This window comes from Bombus flavifrons, chromosome 1, assembly GCF_040668555.2.
Source record: "Bombus flavifrons isolate JBK064 chromosome 1, iyBomFlav1_principal, whole genome shotgun sequence".
NCBI lineage: Eukaryota > Metazoa > Arthropoda > Insecta > Hymenoptera > Apidae > Bombus > Bombus flavifrons.
In genome coordinates this window covers 21,386,999-21,408,761 of record NC_138442.1, presented here as the reverse complement: position 1 = coordinate 21,408,761, position 21,763 = coordinate 21,386,999, and the positions used below count along the sequence as shown (strand labels likewise).

Below are 21,763 nucleotides of genomic sequence, written 5' to 3'. Positions count from 1 at the left end.
ATGCAGAAATTCTCGTTTTCGTGATCGTGTTACCTGCATGATTCTGCTACTATGCGAATGTCAAGTATCCTGGGATACGAGAGCTCGATATTACCACTAATCTGCATCTGTTCGCTCGTTGTCCTCGCGTGGAACGTTTTGCTCGTGGTGTCGAGCGTCCGGAGGTTGTTATCGATCTACGAGGTGAACAAGTCGAGAAGAAGGTGGAAGAAATCGACGTCGGATCATCTGGTACCGAGAAGCGTCTCGTGGCGCGGAGGAAATCAATTATTGACCAGGTCTCCTGTCGAGAACCAGCGTAATTACGTCGATTTTGTCGCGCAAGCCCGTTCGTACGCGTGGCTACCTCGTAATTGAATTTAATTGATTGTATCGCGCCGATTGCGCTCCCGACCCACCCCCTGTTATTTTCCGATGAATTTTCGTACGCGGAATCCGTTACTTCCGCGACCATGGTAAAAAGTAATTAAATCGCGGCCCGTCAAATCGAATAATCACGAAAAGGTTGATCGATTCGATTCAATTTCCAAGTTGACGCTGACTTTCGTTCTACGTGCAACGAATATTGCGTACGGTCGATGAGTAATCGCTTTGTCGGCCAATCCGATAGGCGTTGCTGACTTCCAGATTGTTGCGTACTTATCTTCTCACTCGCTGGATTTTTATCATACGAGGAAATTCTCGCGTATTTCTGTCGATGTATAGAAACTTGTTAGTATTCACAAGGATGGATTAGACGATCGTCGAATAATGTAAGAGAATTCTTGAATTTGTTATCGATTAATTTAAATAGCTAATTCCGATAAGAACCATATGTTCGAATATATCTATTTCGTTATTAATTTAACAGCTCGTTAATCTCTTAAAGAATAAATTCGATGATTTTTATACTATATCATAGGCACAAACGAATACTCTTGTTGTCTCCTCTTATTATTTTAAAAGACAGTTAACTTCGATAAGAATCGACTAATTTCCTCGAAGATCTGCTTTCAGCGTGCATAGGCGTGCGGAGTTCGAGCCTTGCACAGTCAAACGTCTACTCGGGGACATCTTTCGAGATATTCGTGCATCTTTCTGGAAGAATTTGAAAAGTCATTTGGCAAAGCGAAAGAAGCGTCGTTATGATTCCACCTCGATAGAAATCACCGGGGAGAATATTAGAAACGACATGGACGTTTATTTAGATAAAACGTCGAACGACGACGTCACTCTCGAAACGAATTTCGATGCAGCAGCCGATAAATTAAAAAACGTGGAACCGTCGACGAGCGAGGGAAAGAATTCACAGTACGATACAACGTTCCAAGAAAGCCGCGCAACATCCTCGTCGAAATTTATAGATTGGTCCGAGGGCAAACTCAGCGATTACGCTATGATGAAAAACGTTGCCATGGTTCCAGGAGTGGAAAGATATGCAGAGGACGCGTTTGCTCGTGAAAACGAGAATACGTGCCCGAACAACAACGAGGTTCGTTCGTCGTATAAATTCGAGGCGCATTTAGAAATTGGAAGGGACGGCGGCGGACATTCGCAGCAACGTTTGGCAAATTTCGAGATGAGAAATGAAAAATCTTCGGAGACGACGGTGAGTCGTTTCCTGGCGGAGAAGTTTCTCGTTTCGATCTTGCAAGAGGACGTCGTGTTCATGAAAAATTCGCAGCAACTTCCGAGCGAAAAGGTAGTTGATTTCGAGATGGATGCATCGGAAGAAACTGCTCGTGCATCGAAAGGATCCGTGGAGGTGGAACAAAAAGAAAATGAAAATGCTGCGAAGGTAGCTGATACGTTCGAGGAATTTTCGTTCTGCGAGGCGACGGATAAGGATGACGATGCGCGTACGCGGAAGGACGATTATTTCGACGAACAGTTTGGAATAGACCCAAAAAGCGAGGCAAATTGTACGGAAGAAAAATCTGCGTTTCATTGGAGCAAGAGTGCGATATCTCGAAGCAAAGATGGAGAGGAAGACGTTGGATCGTCTCCAAAGAAGAATTCGACGAGGAACGATAGAAGAACGGAATCTACGATTTTCTTTAGCCGATCGTAAGTCAATTAGAACGAAAATACTCCATGTGTTTTTACGATCGTACGATACTCGTTGTCGATACTCGCGACTGAAATTTTAATCGAAACGATACGATTGAAATTTGAACTACAGTTTCATCCTTTCCACGGTTTCAACCGAAATTGTCGCGAACGCGATGTCATCGCTCTGTCCTCGTATATTATTTAACGCTTTCTAATCTGTCGGATTGATTTGGATCGGGTAGTAACTCAGTAATCCCGTGTTTTCTCGAAAGGGAAAAGCAAATTGCAGAAATGTCATCGACCCGTGGCATTAAATTTCTAAACACACTACGCTTTCGTTCGTTCCTTATACCGTATAATTACACACATCATAAAACGATGCACACGTGAAAGTTGTTGGAAAAAATACTCGACAGACGCGCCACCAGTTCCGGCAAAGAGGAGGAGGAATTGAACGTTATCGTTCGACGTATGATCGTCATGGAATTGAAGAGGCATCGAAAGAAAGAACAGGCGATGTTGAAGAAGTCTCATTCCGATACGGAGAACGTGCTCGCAAGAAAAAGGCGCAACAACGGAAACAGGTATGTTCGATGTTTGTTTCTTTCGTTTCTTCGAATCGTTTCTCGGTAGACACGCGCAATTGTTTTAGAACAGGTCTGTTCGGCGTCAAAGGCCAAACGTTTTTCCGAGATTCGCTGGAGCTGGAGGAAAGCCTGCGGAATAGTATCGACAACGCGTCAGACAGCCAATCCGCCATAGTCGACGAAAGGATCGCGAAACGCCAAGATCGCGCGGAACAAGATGGAAATCGTTCAAAGAACGACGTACAGAACGACGTGACGTTGCTGGATCGTGTACGCGACTCGATAAATTCGATGGCAACCAGCACCTGCAACATCCACTCGAATATTCAGCTGGAAAGAAAAGTCAATGCGCCTTGCCTGAGGAACGCCGTGGCGGAACGATCGATCGGGCCTAGAAAGTACGTTGTTCGACGAATTATTTAACGGCCCGTTGGAATTTGCCAACCAGCGTCACGCCCAGGGAGCCTTAAATTACGCCCGGAAACGTATTCAGGCGCGAGTTTGATGTCGCGCGCGGAACATAGGGAAAACATCGTCGATTCGCAACGCCGCTTTCATTATTCACAGGCTTCTGACACCGTCTGCAGACAGTCGACACTTTGACAAAATTTCTATGCTTTATGCCGACTCTTTCGCGTTAACGCGGTTCTCTTTGTCCTATAAAAATTTCATTCCAGCCAAATCGCAGATTTTCTATTCGGGCAACCGCACGTAAGGCAACGATTATTCGATTCGCGTATTCTTCGAAATGGAAAATCGAGTTTAAATTAGACGATTTTAGACTAAATTAGACGGTTACGACTGGTTGCGAATGTTTCGGAAAAATTGTGTATCTAGTGGATCTGTAATTTTCTAATATTGGAACTCGAATAAGCGTCGCTTTGGTTTGTAATTAGATTGCGAATGTTTATGCATTTCTGGGAGATTTCAATTTCAACAGATCGTCGAGAGTAAAGTGTTTCCAGCGAATATTTGTACATACTTTTTTTCCACTCGAGAGATCTTTGTCAGCTTCTACGTTTCATTTTCATTGTACGTATAATAACATTTTTCTGATCGTATGAAAATCCTACCAAACGACAAACAATTTAACTTGGATTTAAATGCTATAACAAATGCAATGTTATTGAAATACTTTTCGTGGGCGCTATATGTGTATAAGCATCTACAGTTTGATTATAATTGTCGATGTATTGTTTGACGCTTTGCTCAAACCTTTTCTAAGAAAACCATTTATGTTGTCTAGAATGTTGACGACCGATCAGCAGAACCAGGTGAGCAAATCAACGCAGACAGAATACGTCTACGTAATACGAGCAGTGAGAAGTTGTCCCGTTCGAAGGAGACGACTTCCACTGCACTTGCAGCTACATCGGCTGGTATCGGGTCGCGATGCAGTTTCTTCTAAAACGGCTTACGCGAGTTTGGATTTGTCGACATACATCTTTCGAAAAGCTTCGGATAATCTCATTTACGAAAAGGGTAAAGCTAGTCGCAGCCCTAGCTACATTCCTATCCCAGAAAGACATCGATGGAAATATGTGGCGCCAAGCAAAGTCATCAAATGAAATAATAATAACGAAATCGAAATTAATTAAAATACGCTGACAATATATAACACCATGTAACATTTAATTTTTGCAAAATATTATATTGTATTTGTGCTTCTTTTTCTCGACAATATTCCCTAGTTCATTCACATTGTTGATAATTCTTTAGTCCATCCGATTGATCTTATCTTAACGATTGTTGAGGTTATTCGATGTATAAACAGAGAAACTCGTGAATAAATTGTAAGGTAGAAAATATATTTAAATAGAAGTGTAATTATAAGTAAGAATACAATTTGAGCTGGTCCAGATCCGCACGCTAGCTGTGTTACCCAATAACTGAAAACCCCGAAGCCAACGTCGCCTGTCTACTGTTTATGGTCTGTCTTCGTTGCAGTCTTTTGTCTACACGCTATCGATGGCTTCGGTGCTTGAGAAAACTAAAAAGACCAGATGTAGAGTTTTCTTACAAGTGGTAACCACTTGAACAATAATTCTAAACAAATTTAGTAACATGCATCACCGATGACTACCGCGACACTCAACGTGCTAACACTTTACCGATACCGCTAGCGATTCAACAGCATACGCACGTCCGACCGGCATCTCAAGCGCAGATTCTCCCTGGCGCCGGCTCTGTTTCGGTTTAGACTCTCCAATACCATTCTTTTTGTTCATTGCGAACGGTACGTTTTTCAAATTGGTATCAAACTGTGGGAGCTTACAAAGCAACGCAACTGACGCAACCGAGCAAGGTACCTTAGTACTAAATAACAAATTACTGCTCGAATAATGAGAAAGATTGTCGGCGACAAAAAGCCGATTAATAGACTATCGGTCGGTAAAGCGTTAAATAGTACAATCTCCTATCTACAGAGTGGTTGGTAACTGGTGGTACAAGCGGAAAGGGGGTGGTTCTACGCGAAAAAAGAAGTCGAAAATATAGAATAACAATTTTTCGTTCGAGGCTTTGTTTTCGAGAAAATCGACTTTGAATTTTCGCTCGGTACGCGTGCACTTTATCGCGTCTCGTTATAACGGATCTCACAGTAGATCGTTGTCTCGATGGAAAAATTAAAAAAAGATTTTTATTCTATATTTTCGACTTCTTTTTTCGCGTAGAATCACCCCCTTTCCGCTTGTACCACCAGTTACCAACCACCCTGTATACGCTAGTGTTGGATGTTAAAATTATACTTATCGTCAACTGTACATCGTAAGAGAGATATCGCATTGAAATATTCGTCGGTGAAACAAAATGACCAATGTCCAGAATACCCTTGACAAATATGATACGAACGACATTCGAACTTTCGTTTAATCCGAAGCTTTCCAAGCTTGGCGACAGCAAGGGTCACCTGCGTTCTGGCCGGAAATCAAACGAGCCGCAACGAACACTTCCTGTTCTCCACGGATCTAAATTTACAGACGCTCGACACGGTCACAGCCTGAAGTCCGTGGCACTCTAATTAGAAACTGGGCGTCGTTGTCGTTTGGCCACGCGTCGACAGGAGTCGCGACCTTTTAATTACCAACTCCATTTACTCGTGAAAGTCCAATCGATCTCACCTTCCAATACGAACCATCTCTGCGCTCTATTCGTTCGTTTTTCTTTCCTCGCAACGTACAAACATGTCAGAAACTTTTACGTCAGGATACAAAGTGCTGCTCGACCAAGTCATTGAATCACTTACATGTGTATTTGTTTTCCAAGTTGCGAAGTAAGCGCCGTTGTATTTCATATAGTCCCTTGTGCCAGAAGTATTTTTTCAAGGCAACGCGATCATAGAACCGAGGAGTCTCGTCGTACCTAAACTCTTTAATCTTGAAATTCTAAACGATCGTACTCTCTTACGCAGTTTGAAGGCTCGTACAGATACGTTTAAAGTCTGTGCAACGAGTCAAGATACCAGCCATTATAATATACAGCTTATGATAATAACAATAATATACAGTTTATAATAAACAGCTATAAACAAACATTCGCGTGCTGAAGCACACGCGAGAGGCAGCAGACCTAACTATTGGCTGATCACCAAACGCTAGTCGTTTGTTCATATCCGGGACAAATTTCTCAGTCTCCAAAATTCGTAGTCAGTTCGCGTGAAAAATGGTAAGTACGATATTTAAGAACTACGACAACGTCCCTGTCTTATTCAAATACCGTCACGTGCATATGTTTATAGCTGGACTCGTTGAACGGACTATAGTAATTTAGTCGAATGACGCGTAGCCACTTAGCACTAAGCGATTTGCCTGGTACATAGAAAGCGTTGGTTACACGTATAGCGTTAAGTAACGTACAATGTTGAGTTATAAGTTTAATTTGTTAGTAGCAAATGGCAAATTACTAAATTACACACCGCCTCGCTAAATCAATGGATACATCAGTACGAGCCTTGAGTATCGACCATAAATCTTCCCGAAGCTAAATAACGGCAGACTAACGGAACTAAAACTAAAATACACGGTTGCTAGGAAACAAGAGGCACACATAGCGTGCACGTAGAAACGGGGAACGGTTCTTTCAGAAACGACAAGCTTTTTGGGATAAACTCTGAAGACATCGAGCGAACGACAGTCGATCGAAGTTCGGTTGACAAGCTTCCGACTGTTTTCACCGCAAAAATGTGAGACGACCCGCGCAAGATTCATACCGTGCGAGCAAATACGGCCAGGCTGCACGGCAAACTTACGGTACACGCAGCCTGTCGTACGTGACGAGCGGCTTGAGTAATTGTAAACAGAAGACGCTAAAGGCAGCAAGAAAGTTGCGCGACACTTGCCTCGGGCACCTCTCAGCTATTAGTTTGTATAGTCAACTCATAAACGTCTTGGAAGAAATTGATCCAAGAACAAACTCATCGGTATCTCGTAGAGAAATCGTATTCGATTCGGTAAATTTTGAATAACTGACGGATGTCGCTCTTGTGGTTGTACGATAGAGAGTTTGTCGTCGTTTCGGACAACTAGAAAGTTATTGACGAATTAATTTGACGTGGCTCTTTGGCGGACGAACGTTACCTGGAAGCTGACTATCTACGATGATTAGATTTTTAAGAAACAAGAGCTAGGAAAGCAGTCTTGTTGAAATGAACGACGATGGCAGTTTTGGTTCGTGTATATGTGCGCGCGTGGAGTTACCTTGCGTAGTTAATTTTACTTGGACAAAGTATATCATTGGTATTTTATATCTTCGATAGCGCTATGACGATGATCTTTCGTTAAAAGGTCAAATTTCTAGCAAAAGTTGTAATAAAATGAAGAATATATTTCTAAAATGGAACACGAATAATGTTGAAGTAACGAACGAATCTTTAATCCAACAATCGCTAGAAGATACGGTGTAATGTTGCACAATGTGTTGGTAATTCTGTTATTTAAGGTTTTGTTAAATTTACTTAATAACGGAAAAATGCATTGCACTGTAGTTTGCAGCAAAATATTATGTAATTAAGACCCTAATTCGTTTCTGCACGGTCCAGGCTCGTTAGTCTTTTCAACACGTAAGAAGTCGGGAAACAGCTCGCCGAATTTTTGCAGTCACGCTCGAGCTGTTGTGCAATTTCTTTTCGCTGAACGGAAGATAAACGAATGAAACGGATGACATCGCGGAACAAGCAAACACTATCTCTTTTTCGCGGAATAATTGCTCAGCAAGAAATTGGACGCGTCTCGTTTGACGCTGCTTTCGTACGAAACTTTTTATTTCACCGATAATGGCTTGGAATTTCCGTTGTGTCTACACGCTCGTTATTACGCGTTTCAAGATCGGTGTCGAGTGTTTAACAACGCCAGTTCAGAGAAATTTAATATGAAAATATTATAAGTGGAACGACGACAAGTCATTGACCACTCCGGTATTTATTAACTTTCTCCTAATTGCGAACTTCGTTTTTCCAGGTATCGTCGCGTATAACGGAACTTCTAATCGACAAATGTCAAAAGTCCACAGTGTTCCTTTTCTGCGAACGAAAAATTGACGAAATAAGTCGAATCGAATGAAACAAGTATAAGTTACGAAAATGGATTTCTTCTCGTATCGCTTTTTCTGCTTGTGTCGAATCACGTTTTAAGTTATTCCAAGTAACAAGGAAATATAATATGTAATATGTAATGCAATATAACATATTATAATATATAATGCAATGTAATGTGTAAATAATAAAATCGATAATCGTCTCGCCAATTGCGACGTTATTAGCGACGGAAGCGGTCATACCAAATATCGATTAAATCTGATATATAAACAAGAAATTCTTTTCTTTTCTTATTCTTTCGTCAGGCATACTTAGAACGGTGGAATCAAGCATATATCGTACCCACGCGCTCTTCACTGCCATTAAATCAATTTAATCCTACCGTTCAATTAGTTTCTTCGTAAATCCTACTTCATAGTCGCCGTTCGATGTTATCGACACTTCAAGGCCCATTTCCATAAATTACCAGTCTGAATTATGGTGGCGAACGAAAAAGGTCGCCTCATCGAACTCCGATCTCGGAGATGTAACGTTAGCCTGTAACGCAACGATCGTTCCATTAATGTCCCGCTGTTAGAAACCAGTCTCGTCTAGCCATATTCAAGGTATGCGAGTACAGTGTCTGAAAAGAGTACTCGCGCAGAAATGTACACGGTGTAAGTTTATGTCTGGTCCTGCGCTATAAACATATTATATTTAATCTAATTAATTTAACGTAACAGCTGCCTCTTATCGATAAGCTTTATTACGCGTCTATTTTAGAAAGCAGATTTCGTGTGCATCGTCTATACGATGCAGATACTATCGCCGTAGTATAATTAAGTTTAATTAATATCTACGATAGCTATAGTTAACTCGATCATTCAAAATTTCAATAGTTTAATAACCAGACATTTGTGAAAATGTTTGGTGAGGTATAGATTTATCGTGAAATTAAGAGGAGATGGAATATAGAATAGAAGAGCATCGGCTCTTTTCTGCTTGAACCCTGAAATCAACAGAAATAAAGGTGGGTACTCCATTCCTTGTTTTCCTTGATTTTCCTTCCTTTCCATTCTCTCTCATTCCTTTCTCAATTCCTCTTTACCTTGTCTTACTTTTCTTCTCTTTTCTTTCTCTCTTCCTTCTTCTTCTTCCGCACATTTTTCTCCCTTACATTTTGCTTCCGATGAAACAAGATAAATCGTAGATAGAGCGCAAGATTTACAAATTTTGCACAGCTTCGCAACCTAGTCTTATGCATACGAACGAAGAAACAGACTCGTTGTTCTTCCCTGCTGTAATAAAATTGCAAAGCGTGAATTCCGAATCTGCGCAAAATTTCTCTCGCGCACTGAGTAATGTCAAGGGATTAAACGGGAAATTCGCTAAAACAGACACGTTTCTAGGTGTTAGTATTTCAGCAGAACGCAATCAGTTGTAATTACAAACGTAAATTCATATACATATTATTGTCCGCGACGATCGATAGCGTTTCCAATGCGCATCATTGAGTCGATACACAATGCATCGTACTATGTCCATGATCGGGCTATTTTCACCGCTGCGCACAGATGCAGCTGCAGTTCGAAATGCGAATTATATGATAATAGACAAACAACGGAATCTACCATCTGCAGAATCAACCTGTCGTTTTAGCGACTCTCCCCGTCGTTTGCGTGGAAGTCTATCGCAATATGTTGTGATGACGTGTCAGCGCATATTTGAGACGATCTGACGAATGTTACTGGACGATGAGTCGAATGTCAAAAGCAACGCGTCCGTTCATCGTCGATTTTGCGTTTGTGCCTGACGGCGCTTACACAGCCGTTTCGGATCATCTGGCACCGTACGATATATTTTAGTCGCAAGACTCGCAACTAATATTTGACATATTTGTTTCGGGAAAAATAATTTATGCGTTTAAATTATAGAGCTAAAAACGTGTGGTCTATTTTTCTTTGGCGTTCGATGGTTAGTTTGGAGAATTTCAACAGGATAAATTTCTCATGATTTTTAGGTACAGAACAGGATACTTTTTGATGGTATCGAGTTAATTAACAATCAAATAGAACTTTTAGAGATGCGATTAAATCTTCGATAATTTATTTATTAAAGGAATCGAGATTTTCGTAGTGAAATTTGTGCAATTAACGTCAAAATATCTGGATACTTAGTCACTTTAACGTGGTACAATATAATCTAATAAAACAATGTACATATTAATCATCGTCTGAAAAGATTGTAATTAATATCACGATAATTTCGATCGCGATAATAACGCGATTGACATATTTTAATAGACGATGAAGAAACTTCTTAATGGACGCGAGAACACTGAAGATTAAGTTACTCGGAAAATTGTTGTTTGATACTGTTAAACAGCTGGAAAATTACGCGCCTGAGTAACTAAAGTAAACGACGCTGTCACGAAACGCTTAATAACTGTAACTGCGTGTTTCGTTGTACTGCTTCTACCATTTAACGAGTTCCTTCATTAATAGTACGATACATACATATGCGTGTCACGTTTCGCACAGTGTCGCAATGCTGCTTTTTCCACCTGTGAAGTTAAAAAAGGTATCAGATCGAAACGTATCTTCTCGTTAATTCTTTTTCTCCAGAAAATAGTATTTTGTCATCAACTGTTTTAATTAGCTTGTTCGTTACGCAATTCCACCGAGTCTTTCATGCGCGAACATCTTTTCGACTGTAGGGAAATTTTTCCTAATTATTTATAATCGAAAAGCATTTTCGTATGTTTATGTATAAAAGACACAATGCACAGCAGGCCAACTTTACCGAAAAGAGATACATCTGTCGTTTGGTTAATTGATAAGTTCGTCGCGTATATATACAACGTCGAGCACGAAAGAGTCATTATACGTTATCTGAATAAAAAATAGCTCGACCTGTTCGTTATGAAAATCTTTTAGCGTAAAAACCAATGAATATTCTACGTGCCAAGAGCCAACAGTTTAGAGCCATCACGTAGTATTAAATTGTCCGAAAAGTTTCTTTCGTTTTATAAGGAAATAATAGACGCACAATTTTTTTCGTTTTATATTAGTTCATTGAATTATGCACGAACGTAATAATAGAAATATAATGAAATGGATCATAATTCAATATCAGGTACAAGATTTACAAGATTTAGGTACAAGGTTTACTAATTCAATAAAATAATATAAAACAGAAATTGTTGTTCGTCTATCGCCTTATGAAACGAAAGAAACTTCTCGGACAACATAGTACATAGAATTCAACGTTTAAACAAAAACCTACGACGTTGCTGTCGTAGAAACCTCTGGCGAATAATTTCATCGACACGAAGAACATTGTTATGGCATATTTCCGGTATTTATCTCGAATCAGTAAGAAAGTTATATTCGATATAAGCGATTCCAAACTTTTAATATACAAATATATTTTATTTTATTTTATGAGGCCAATACACGTAATCGCGAACGTTTCTCGTTAATTTGCCTGGTCAGACCAGCGAAAAAGTTCAAAATGTAGGGGATGAAAAGGGCAAGAGAAGGATAAAGGGGTAAAGGGGGACTCGTTCAAACGCAAATTATCGCCGGCTCCATTTCCATTTTACGAACAATGCACAATGAACCGCGCCGGAAATAAGAATGAGCTTTCGCCCATTCATGCGTATGTACCACCCTTACCCGTCTTCTCCATCTTTCCCTTGCTTCCTCGCTTCTTCTTCTTCTTCTTCTTCTTTTTTTTCTCTCGTTCTGCCTCACGATCAGAAGCACTTACTGGTCTACGAGGAGAATCGGGTTTCCTTGATGACAGAGAATTGTCTTGCACTTTGCGCGCACTCTTCGCCTACAGGATGCTCCTGAGATTCTCCAGAAGCCCATTTACGAATGCATTCGAAGAATAACTCCCCTCCTACGACTCTTTTCTTGGAGAGTATTGCGTTCGCATTGTACGGTAATACCGGCCAGCAGTTTGTATTCTTGTACCTAATATCTGCGTCTTTTGTGGGGAAGTAATGTAGCGCGGGGATATCCTGTAGTTATTTCTATTCTTTATTACGTTCAAACAAGGAAATTTATTAAGTTTGTTGTAAGAAAGTGGACGTTGTAACACCGGAACGTTAATTGTTACGATAACAAACAGAGCGATAAAATATATTTTTACGATTAAGGTTGTATTTTCGACCGATCGCGAGGAAACACGTCAACGTGAGTCGTAAATTCCCGTTACGATTATAATAATCGACACAACGAGTTGATCGATCCCCTGATTTCCGTTAAGATAATAGGGGTGGTTAAGATAGTATAATGCTGCGATTAACAGGGTTATAAAGGTTGCACCCCGGTAGAACTTGGCAAGAGACCCTGGGTGCTCCTCTACCAAAGCGTCAGGAAGACCACCGTGGAGTTTTAGTCGGTAAGAGTCCGACACTACTCTGCTGTTGCCCGCAACGGCGAGTATCCATGAGGATTTCTCAGTTATAAAGGTTATATTTCCAACACTTATGAGGTACACTGTTGAGTATGTATTTAAGCAGAGTAACGCGGTAATGACTTGTTGACTATTCTAACGTTGAAGAATAAGTAAGTTACAGTGCCGATGCTGTGTCGGAGGAAAGCTAGCGATGGGTGTGTCTAGCGCACGGGACCATCGGATTCGTTCATGATATTTTTGGTCAGGAAAGTGAGGGCAGTATACATTGCTTCTGATTGGATAAACGAAGGTTGGTGGACTAGGAAGGGTCTTAGCCGCCCTCGATAGAAAGTTGCTAATGGGAAGCATCGTACCTGAGGAAAACTAACTTTCCCGTGTCAAGCCGTAGTAGACAAGAATCTTTAGAAAATGATTTAGAAACAAAGATATTTGTTCGGTCTGAGGGATCTTAGCTAGCAAATTACTGAGATTTATGATGGATCCTTGAGACTATTGAGGGTACGCAGTAAGGATAAGCAGACATCTGGTTCCCGTCTGGCTCGCGGTGTGTGGCTTGGTCTAGGTAGAGTGTCGTCCGACGTAACAAAGGTAATCAATTAATTGCTAGTCGATTCGTTTGTCACGTGGTCGTGACTCGTGAATAATATCGACGTTATGCTTCCTAACGCGACACGGTCCGATTCTCTTCGTGATTACCAAAATCATCCGTTTACTGATAAATGTCGCGATTAATTACTAGCAGGTACGCTTAATTATTAACGATGTGAATGATAGTGAATAGCGAAAACAGAGACTGTTCGGACAACCTGATATTTTCAAATAGACGTAAGTCTGTTTAAGTTTTCTCAGATATACGGTTTTTTTTTTTTTTTTAATAAGTTGATTACATTCACAATTTGTCCGATTTGGACGTTTGGTAGCATTTTTTGGCTGTTTGATTATCATGTGGGTGGCTACCCCCAGCGGGGTACCATCTTCGTGTTTGTTAGGTTATGTCTTTTGTGAGATCTGCTGGGTGTTTCTTTTCTAATCTTCTTTCTAAGATACACGGGTGAAACTGTATTCTTTTAGCAAGTGCAAAGGGAAGAAAAGTTATGTTTTCAAAGGTGTATAGTAGAATGAACTCTTAATTTTTCTCAATGGAATTTGTTTCGTACATATATATGTATCCTCGGGTACTAAATTAAGTATATAAATTTCTATTACGATTCCTTCTGCGGTAAAACATTCTATTTAATACATCGAAAATAATGCTCGAATCTAAGTGATTTATAGTTTCGTCGCTACGGATATTTATTACGGCTGTGGACAGAGAAAGAGCGCGTTCTTTAATTCCCACACACACATTATCTATTAAGGTATTTTTTATTATCACAAATTCGTTGCACGAAAGGAAATAATTAATTTCCACGTCGCGTATCAAAAGATTCGGGACGACAGCGAAAAATTTTCGCCCGTCGACCAGCCATGAGCGATATCTTCCCAAGTCGTAAGTTCTCTTGGCAGTCGCCCGATCTGAAATTGCGCGGCTGTCTCTCCCATTCTTCGCAGAAAAGAAGATCCATCGAGGAAACACAAGCCAGACGATGGCTCCCACGATTTCTACGCACTGCTAGATCAAGTCGAGAATCGTTTCATCGAGATATAATCGCGGTTAATACGTATTCTGCCAAAAATTGCGTTTCCCGTGTGTGCTCGTTCGTGTATTATTCCATCGGTTCATCGTCCAACATTTTTGGCAATTTTCCGGTCTTGCTTTCTTCGCAGAACCCTGTCCCTTGCTTTTCCCTCGCGAACGAAAAGGGTGCAGAGGATAAAAAAGAAAGAGAACTGGTAGAGAATTTATTCTCGTCTTCGTCCCTGCACCCACCGTTTTTGTCCTCGATCCATCCGCTTTCGCTCTTTTGCAAACGTCCTTCGCTTCTTCCATTCCTCGTTTCTTTCCCATTCCGTTTCCTTCCCGAATTTCGTATACAGAGTCACAAAACACGTGGAGAATATGTTTCTATGGTCACCCGAGGCTTACTTTCCAAATCGAACAATTTTATATCACGTTGGAAGTGTACTAACATCGATAAAGACTTCGTGTTTTTCATTGCAACGCGAAGCAACGAAACTATGTAGATATCACGTTGAGTGATAACAGTTTCTTCGAGCATATCTTAAAAGGATACAAGTATTGATACTTCTATATAAAATCCATTTAATCAGATGCATCTCATTCGTCTGATTTTTCCATAAATGTATATCTTTCGTTAAGAAAACACTCCAATACGTGTATTTCTGCTTTCTGTAAATAATATTCACAGCACTGTTCGAAATACATGTACAGTCGAAATGCTACTGTCTTATTTTGTTCGGTTCGCGAATCTCAGAGCGAGAAACACAAAGTGCGAATGATATACGCAGAAAGATTCGTCAGCTGACTCATCGACGTCGGTATATTTCGTAAAGTATTTCGAGCGTAAAATGAAATTGTTCGTAAGTTGCGATATGAGCCTCGGACGATATTTTTGCGCAGAAACCTCTTTCAGTGTTTCGATACCTACGACTAACCCCATAAAAATATCCTCTACGTATTTTGCGACACCCTGCATGGATAACATTCTCGTTTCTCCTACTCGATGAAATCCGGCGTACGCAACTTTTTCAGTTTCCCCACAACCCCTTGTATTCGTCTCGTTCTACCTCGCGCGTTTTCCCTTTCCACCGTCAAATTTCCCTCCTTTGTTCGTTTTTCTCTTCTAGCTTCTTGGCTTCGGCCAATATAGAGAACACACGTCTCTTCCTTCCATAATGAAATTCGACTTCCTTTCAAGCTTGCCCTCTCTGTTGTCTCCTCTTCTACATCTTCTTATTCTTCTTCTTCTTCTTCTATACTCGTTCGACGATACGATGGAAGACCAGGCAAATAACCCGAGCTTCGACAAAGCTTACTCGCGGAGGAATACCGTCCCAGGAGATATCGTCTCGTCCTTAGATCAACGTCGTCGAAGGAATTGTTACTGACAATAAGAAGATCACGAGAACGAGTCCCCTTCTTCTGACGAGCCGAATTCGCGAAATTTGCACGAGCTCCATCTCGCGACTCTTTACTGCGGTAACATTAGGAGCTTTGGTACGTTTGGTACGAAGCGATACTTGAAAAATTGCAAAGTTCAATAACAATGAGCGTGATCGATATCGTCTTCTCAAATTTCTTTTCTTCTTTTTAGAAATCGCGATAGTCAGGAAATAATTGAAACAGAGTTAGTTATCTGTCTGTTTCTTCTCAAGTTCCTTTTCTTCTTTTCAGAAATCGCGATAGTCAGGAAATAATTGAAACAGAGTTAGTAATCTGTCTGTTTCTTCTCAAATTTCCTTTCTTCTTTTTAGAAATCGCGATAGTCAGGAAATAATTGAAACAGAGTTAGTTATCTGTCTGTTTCTTCTCAAGTTTCTTTTCTTCTTTTTAGAAATCGTGATAGTCAGGAAATAATTGAAACAGAGTTAGTAATCTGTCTGTTTCTTCTCAAATTTCCTTTCTTCTTTTTAGAAATCGCGACAGTCAGGAAATAATTGAAACAGAGTTAGTAATCTGTCTGTTTCTTCTCAAATTTCCTTTCTTCTTTTTAGAAATCGCGATAATCAGGAAATAATTGAAACAGAGTTAGTAATCTGTCTGTTTCTTCTCAAATTATAGAAATATCAAATAAATATTGTTCATGTTTAAACATTCTTACTAGTATTTTACGACGGTAATATTCCACAGACCCAGTGTCAATTTACTTGCAAACTGTAATTAGACTGTAATTAACTGTATATTAAAATACTTGTAAACTATAATGTGGTAAACGTGCGACGTGACATAACACAACACAATACATCACGAAAGAATAGAATTCGATAACTACCATTCAAGAACTAACTCAGCCTCACGCTACGCATTCTAACGAAGGAAACGTGCAATCACGTCTCCTTGGATGTTCGCGCAATCGTCTGTTGTACCGTAATTTCACTCGGAGCTCAATCATCCTCAATCAAATCTCAATCGCTGACAAAAAGATCACCGATAATTCCCATTGCCGCATTACGTATTACAACTTTAAAACGTATTAATATTTCCGAATATAAAATACTATTGGATTATAACAGTCGTCAAACACAGAAGTAAATTTTGATATACTCTTGAAACGAAAAAATAGCGGATCGATAGATGAATCGATCAATTACTGCTATCAATCGCTCGTTACGTGCAAGCGCTTCCTCTTAATGCCGTGAAGTGTACACACTTGAATCAGCGAAGCGTTCCTTCGTTTCCGAGAAGTATCTTGCATCCTCTCGAATCCATCGACAGAGCAATTAAATTCACGCTGTAAATCATTGCTTCCAACAATCGTCCCTTCTTCCATCCAGATCCAACGATTTTGCGTAAATACGGCGATCCCGGCGAGGTCGTTCGAGTGTGAAACGCGAATCGCGTTCCCTAATTGGCAGCTTTTTTCCCGTGGTAATTGGAAGCAGCGGTGAAGCATCCTCGGAAGGATCTCGAATCGAACAAGACGCGGCCAAGGGAACTTGTACGAAAACGGCGAGAGGCAACAAAACGGAACGACTTTTTATTGCTGGAATTGGAAACGGCGGAGAGGATTCTGTCGATTTGACGGCGAGCCATTTTCCAGATTTCGATCAGACTACGCTAAACGCTAAACTAGCAAAGGGAAACTTTGTAACGATGTTAATACCGAAGGTTTAACGCTGGATCAAACCAGTTACCCAGATAGTGGGTTTCAGAATTTTATGAAGATTGAAACAGAATTATACATAGGATACTCTAGTTCCTTCTGATCGAACTTGCACAGTTTCTATACCCGGAAAAGTATTTTTTAAGGACTTTAAAGTTTCGTTAAGAGGTGTAATGAAAATACAAAACACGAAAAGAACTACGTTTTAGCGTCTTACGGTTCATCGAAACTGAACAAAGTAGAATTTAAAGTGACCTTCGTAAAGTAATAAATCTTTCACTGCCATTAGTGTTACAACTACTATTATATTAGGTATATCGATTTTCGACACATTCTCCGCTTCTTAAGAGTCGTTGTTACTTTTCGCCTGTCTTGGTATATTAATATTTTCCACGTGAATATCGCGTGAAATCGAAGTTTCACGGAATTCAAAACAACAAACGACGAAATTACTTCTCGAACGAATTGTAGTACTTGCGCTACGCTATTCCACCAAATGACTTCTTTTATTTCATTTACAATAGTTACAAAGGTTCTCAAGGATTTCCTTTGATCTAGCCAGAACGATAGAGCTTAACTCCTTTGTTGTCCAGATTTTCAACAATTCGACAGCGCGTTCTATCGCGAGGCAATTGGAAACGTTTTTATCAGAAATCCCCGATAAGAGGAAAAGAGGTTTCGGGTACTAGAGGATCGAATCGCCGTAGTTTCTTCGCTCCGCAGCTGAGCTCGGTCATGTAACTGGGATCATTCCCATTTAACGACCGGCCGTTTCAAGATTGCAAAATGTCGCGGACAGTTCTGCTCTTCTACCGTATTTATACGAGATTTCACACGCTATTAACCAGATCGACAAGACTGCGAAAGACTGTGGCGAAAAGACCGAGCAGAGATTCGTCGACGTGATTCGATCGAACGTTGGAAAAGCCCGCCCTTTCTCGATCGCTGACTGCATTCAATTAAATCCCTTTATTGCAACGACATGTATTTTAAAAGATAATGTGTGTTGGGTTGGTACGTATGGAACGTCGTTTCTTTTTCAAATGAAATTTTAATTGCGCGTAGTTCTTTCAAAATATATTAAACGTCAAAGTAATTTCCGCGTGATTCGACGTACTCTTCAGGCGACTAACTGTATAGTTTTATTATTTAAAATTTATAAGAAAGGTCAAGTCTATGACTAAAGAATTCTTGGAACGAAGCAATATTAGCGTTTCTTCATTTATTGCTTCTGTTAGAATAATTTATGCGTTAAGCGGTTGTCTAGGTAAAATAGAAGATAAATATGAAATTAATGTTTTCAGTGTCTTTCGTGATTCTTATACCAATTTGAAATTTACACGGACAAGTCACAGGGATATTCTAATTATTCGTAACGCTAATAACATTTTGACATTTATTTCTATAAATTTCTTTAATATTGAATATGCGATACGTGAGTTACAAGGAATACCTGCATTTTTACCTTCATTTGGTATCGTAACGCATAAAATTGAAATTTTGAAGAAGGTTTCATATACACAAAGCTAATATATCTGTAGTATCGGGAAAAGGGCCTAATAAACATCGAGTTAACCATGAACAATGTCGCGAGAGCCGAGGTGCCGTCGGGTCCATAAAATCGGTCTTTTCAAGTGCATAGTTTCGTAGAAAAGGCCTACGTGAGCCTGGCCACGAGCGTCTGCGGAACACGCGCGTGGTGGGCCTAGGAAAAGACAAAGGGATGCTAGAACGGCCAGAATGCGAGTGGAGAAGTGGTAGTCTGAGTTGAGAGGTCACGGAGTGTGAATCGGGAAGTCAAGGCGTGTGTGATAATGATACGTACGACGATGTTGTAATCGGTTTTTGTTACCGAGTATTGCTTATTAAACTACACTAAACCTTAATTAAATCATCATTACTTGTCCTTACTCTAAGATCCATAAGTTACTACATATCTGTAACACCTTGTCGCGTTATCTGTAATTCTTATTTGATTAAAACGTAGTATTTTAATTCTCTTTATAATTCCTCGCGAACAGTCGACTTTTTCTGACAGCAATATGCGAATTAATTTTTCAACTTTCTGCATCAAATTACAGCTGAACATTTTTCGTTACGGGAAATAGCTTTGTACGAACTTCAAACGCTCGATACAAAGGCGAACGTAAAACATAATTACATCAGGCGCTCTGCGATGAGAACACTCGCGCAAATGGTTCTAGTCCGGTCTGACGGAATCGATTCGAAAATTAATTATTCACAGAGTCGAACAAAGAGAAATGATTTATCATAAAGATAATATTGCCTTTCGTTTCAAATAGATTTTTATTCTCATCGCTGAAGAACATAAGCATAATCAGATCTATATAATCTTCTTCGTGCAACATACAATTATTACTGCGTTATTAGCATATCTATTCGAGCCAAAGAATACAAAATAAAAATACCAACGTAGTATGTGTATCGTCAGAAGAAATTGCAAGTGACAAGGAGATGGCAAAAACTGCGAAATCTCGAACGAGTTGGTTGTATGCGCGTTCGATGCTTTAGGCTGACGATAGAACAACTCCAAAAGGATTCGAGTGCATGGATCTTTGTTTTCGAGAAATTAATCGAGAAATTGCATTCGTGCTGCAGTAACTTCTTACGTTTTAAATGACTGCGTTTACTATTTCCGCTGGTAGAATTGTACAAATACGCATATTAATAATCGAAAATTGATCGAAATAAATTATAGAAAATTAATAGTAGAAGAAACATAATGATAATATTAAAAGAATTCACGAAGAAGGATGTAAGAGGAACTTATTAATTTCTCGACGATATAATAATAATTGTCTCGACGTGTACAAGGCTTTGAATCAAAAACGTGGAAGAATGTGATTGAGCCATCCAAGAATCTTTATGCACAGGTTCCTTAATACCAACATAGGAGCCAAGAAAAGATAAAGATCAGAGTCACTAAGGTCACCAAATAACACAAACAAGGCAAGTCAAATACCTAGGACTCCACCTAGATACACGATTTACATGGAAACAACATATTAAATCAATAATATACAAAATACAGACAGCAAGGAGACAAATGCAATGGTTAACAAGTCGAAAATCCAAACTAAGCATAGAAAACAAATTAAAAATATACAAAACGATCGTAAAACCAGTCTGGACGTACGGAATACCACTATGGGGAAGAGCAGCAACGAGCCATATAAGCAAAATAGAGACAATCCAAGCTAAAATCCTCGGAACAATAGTAAACGCACCATGGTACGTCAGAAACGAAGATATACGGAAAGACCTTGGAATACCAACGGTCAAGGAGGAGATTAGCAGATACGCAAGAAGGTACAGAGAAAGAGTAGCAACGCACCCGAACCGGCTGGCAGCGGAAACGATCAACGCATAAAACATAGAAAGAAGACTAAGAAGGAAACACCCAACAGATCTCACAAAGGACACAACCTAACAAACACGAAGATGGTACCCCGCTGGGGGTAACCACCCACATGATATATTATTACAATACCAAGATATAACATTCTACCAAATGCTCTACTGGACAAATTGTAAAATTTAAATAAATAAATAGAAAAAAAACTAAGGTCACCAAATAGGATAGCTTACGATTTTCAATAGTCACCGAGTCATTGTCCAACGATCTGAAACAAATTTCGATCCCTGTCCAAAGATTCGAATCTGGTTCTTTTCTTCGACGCGAAATCTGACGTCTATCGAGTCCTCGAGCAACGATGTTCGATGTCTGGAATTAACCAACCGGATATTTCGTTATTTGTTAACTTTCAAACAAAAATGCGTCGATTCTTAAGTTGTCGCGAAGAAAATCTGTAGCGATGCAAAAACTTAAGCTGCGATATTACGTCCTTATAACTTTTCACATAGTACATCAAACGCGATTACACGTAGCTCTAGCGATCATTTTTCTTGGACGTAAACTGTCACATTCAAGAAAGTCAGGAAATGTAACAAGAAATTTGGGAACCTCGCCGTTACGATCACTTTGCCATTTGTCTTTGCCAAACGATTCAAGGTTTTTACGATGGTCAACAACGATCTTCATAAAGTTGTGCACGCTTGTTGACAACCGCGACAAATTTCAGTTACCATTTTTACCTCTTGGCGTGTCAGTTTTCTTGCAAAGTCTCTCCTTGTCTTTCTCAAAATTGCCCAACTATGCGAGTCCAGCACTTGATGCGACACGTAACGCGGATATACAAATCGTATTAAGCTTTAAAAACGTGACGAAGTCGAATAATTGAACGTTGTCTAAAACGATTATACAAAGCGACGTTTCGCTTGAATATACAATGACGATAAATACACAAATGTAGTATCTAAATAGTCTAGAGTAAGGACGAGAAAGGATGTTCTATTTGAAGCGAAGTTTAGTTTCATTTTAACAAGCAATACCCAATGCAAAAACTGACTACAATATCTTCGTACGTCTTATTCTAACACTCGGCTCACACGTCTGTCTTCCC

The 21,763-nt window shown here is 39.8% G+C and overlaps 2 protein-coding genes across 8 annotated transcripts in view; one reads left to right on the top strand and one right to left on the bottom strand.

Annotated features, from left to right (window-relative positions):
- LOC138181441 (uncharacterized) overlaps nucleotides 1-21,763 on the bottom strand; it is a 208,517-nt gene that overhangs the window by 80,834 nt on the left and 105,920 nt on the right. The gene's annotated exons all lie outside the window — the stretch shown is intronic.
- Nucleotides 1,172-4,186, top strand: LOC138181029 (uncharacterized). Its single transcript, XM_069115509.1, has 4 exons — nucleotides 1,172-2,046; nucleotides 2,448-2,615; nucleotides 2,684-3,016; nucleotides 3,865-4,186. The coding sequence occupies exons 1-4, from the start codon at nucleotides 1,172-1,174 to the stop codon at nucleotides 4,184-4,186; spliced, it is 1,698 nt and encodes a 565-aa protein (XP_068971610.1).

What these genes read in the sequence shown, in the direction of transcription:
- LOC138181029 (XM_069115509.1), top strand. Translation starts at nt 1,172, where the DNA reads ATGGACGTTTATTTAGATAAAACGTCGAACGACGACGTCACTCTCGAA. An exon ending in ACGATTTTCTTTAGCCGATC is followed by an intron (nt 2,047 to 2,447) that starts GTAAGTCAATTA and finishes AATACTCGACAG; the next exon opens with ACGCGCCACCAGTTCCGGCA. An exon ending in AGGCGCAACAACGGAAACAG is followed by an intron (nt 2,616 to 2,683) that starts GTATGTTCGATG and finishes CAATTGTTTTAG; the next exon opens with AACAGGTCTGTTCGGCGTCA.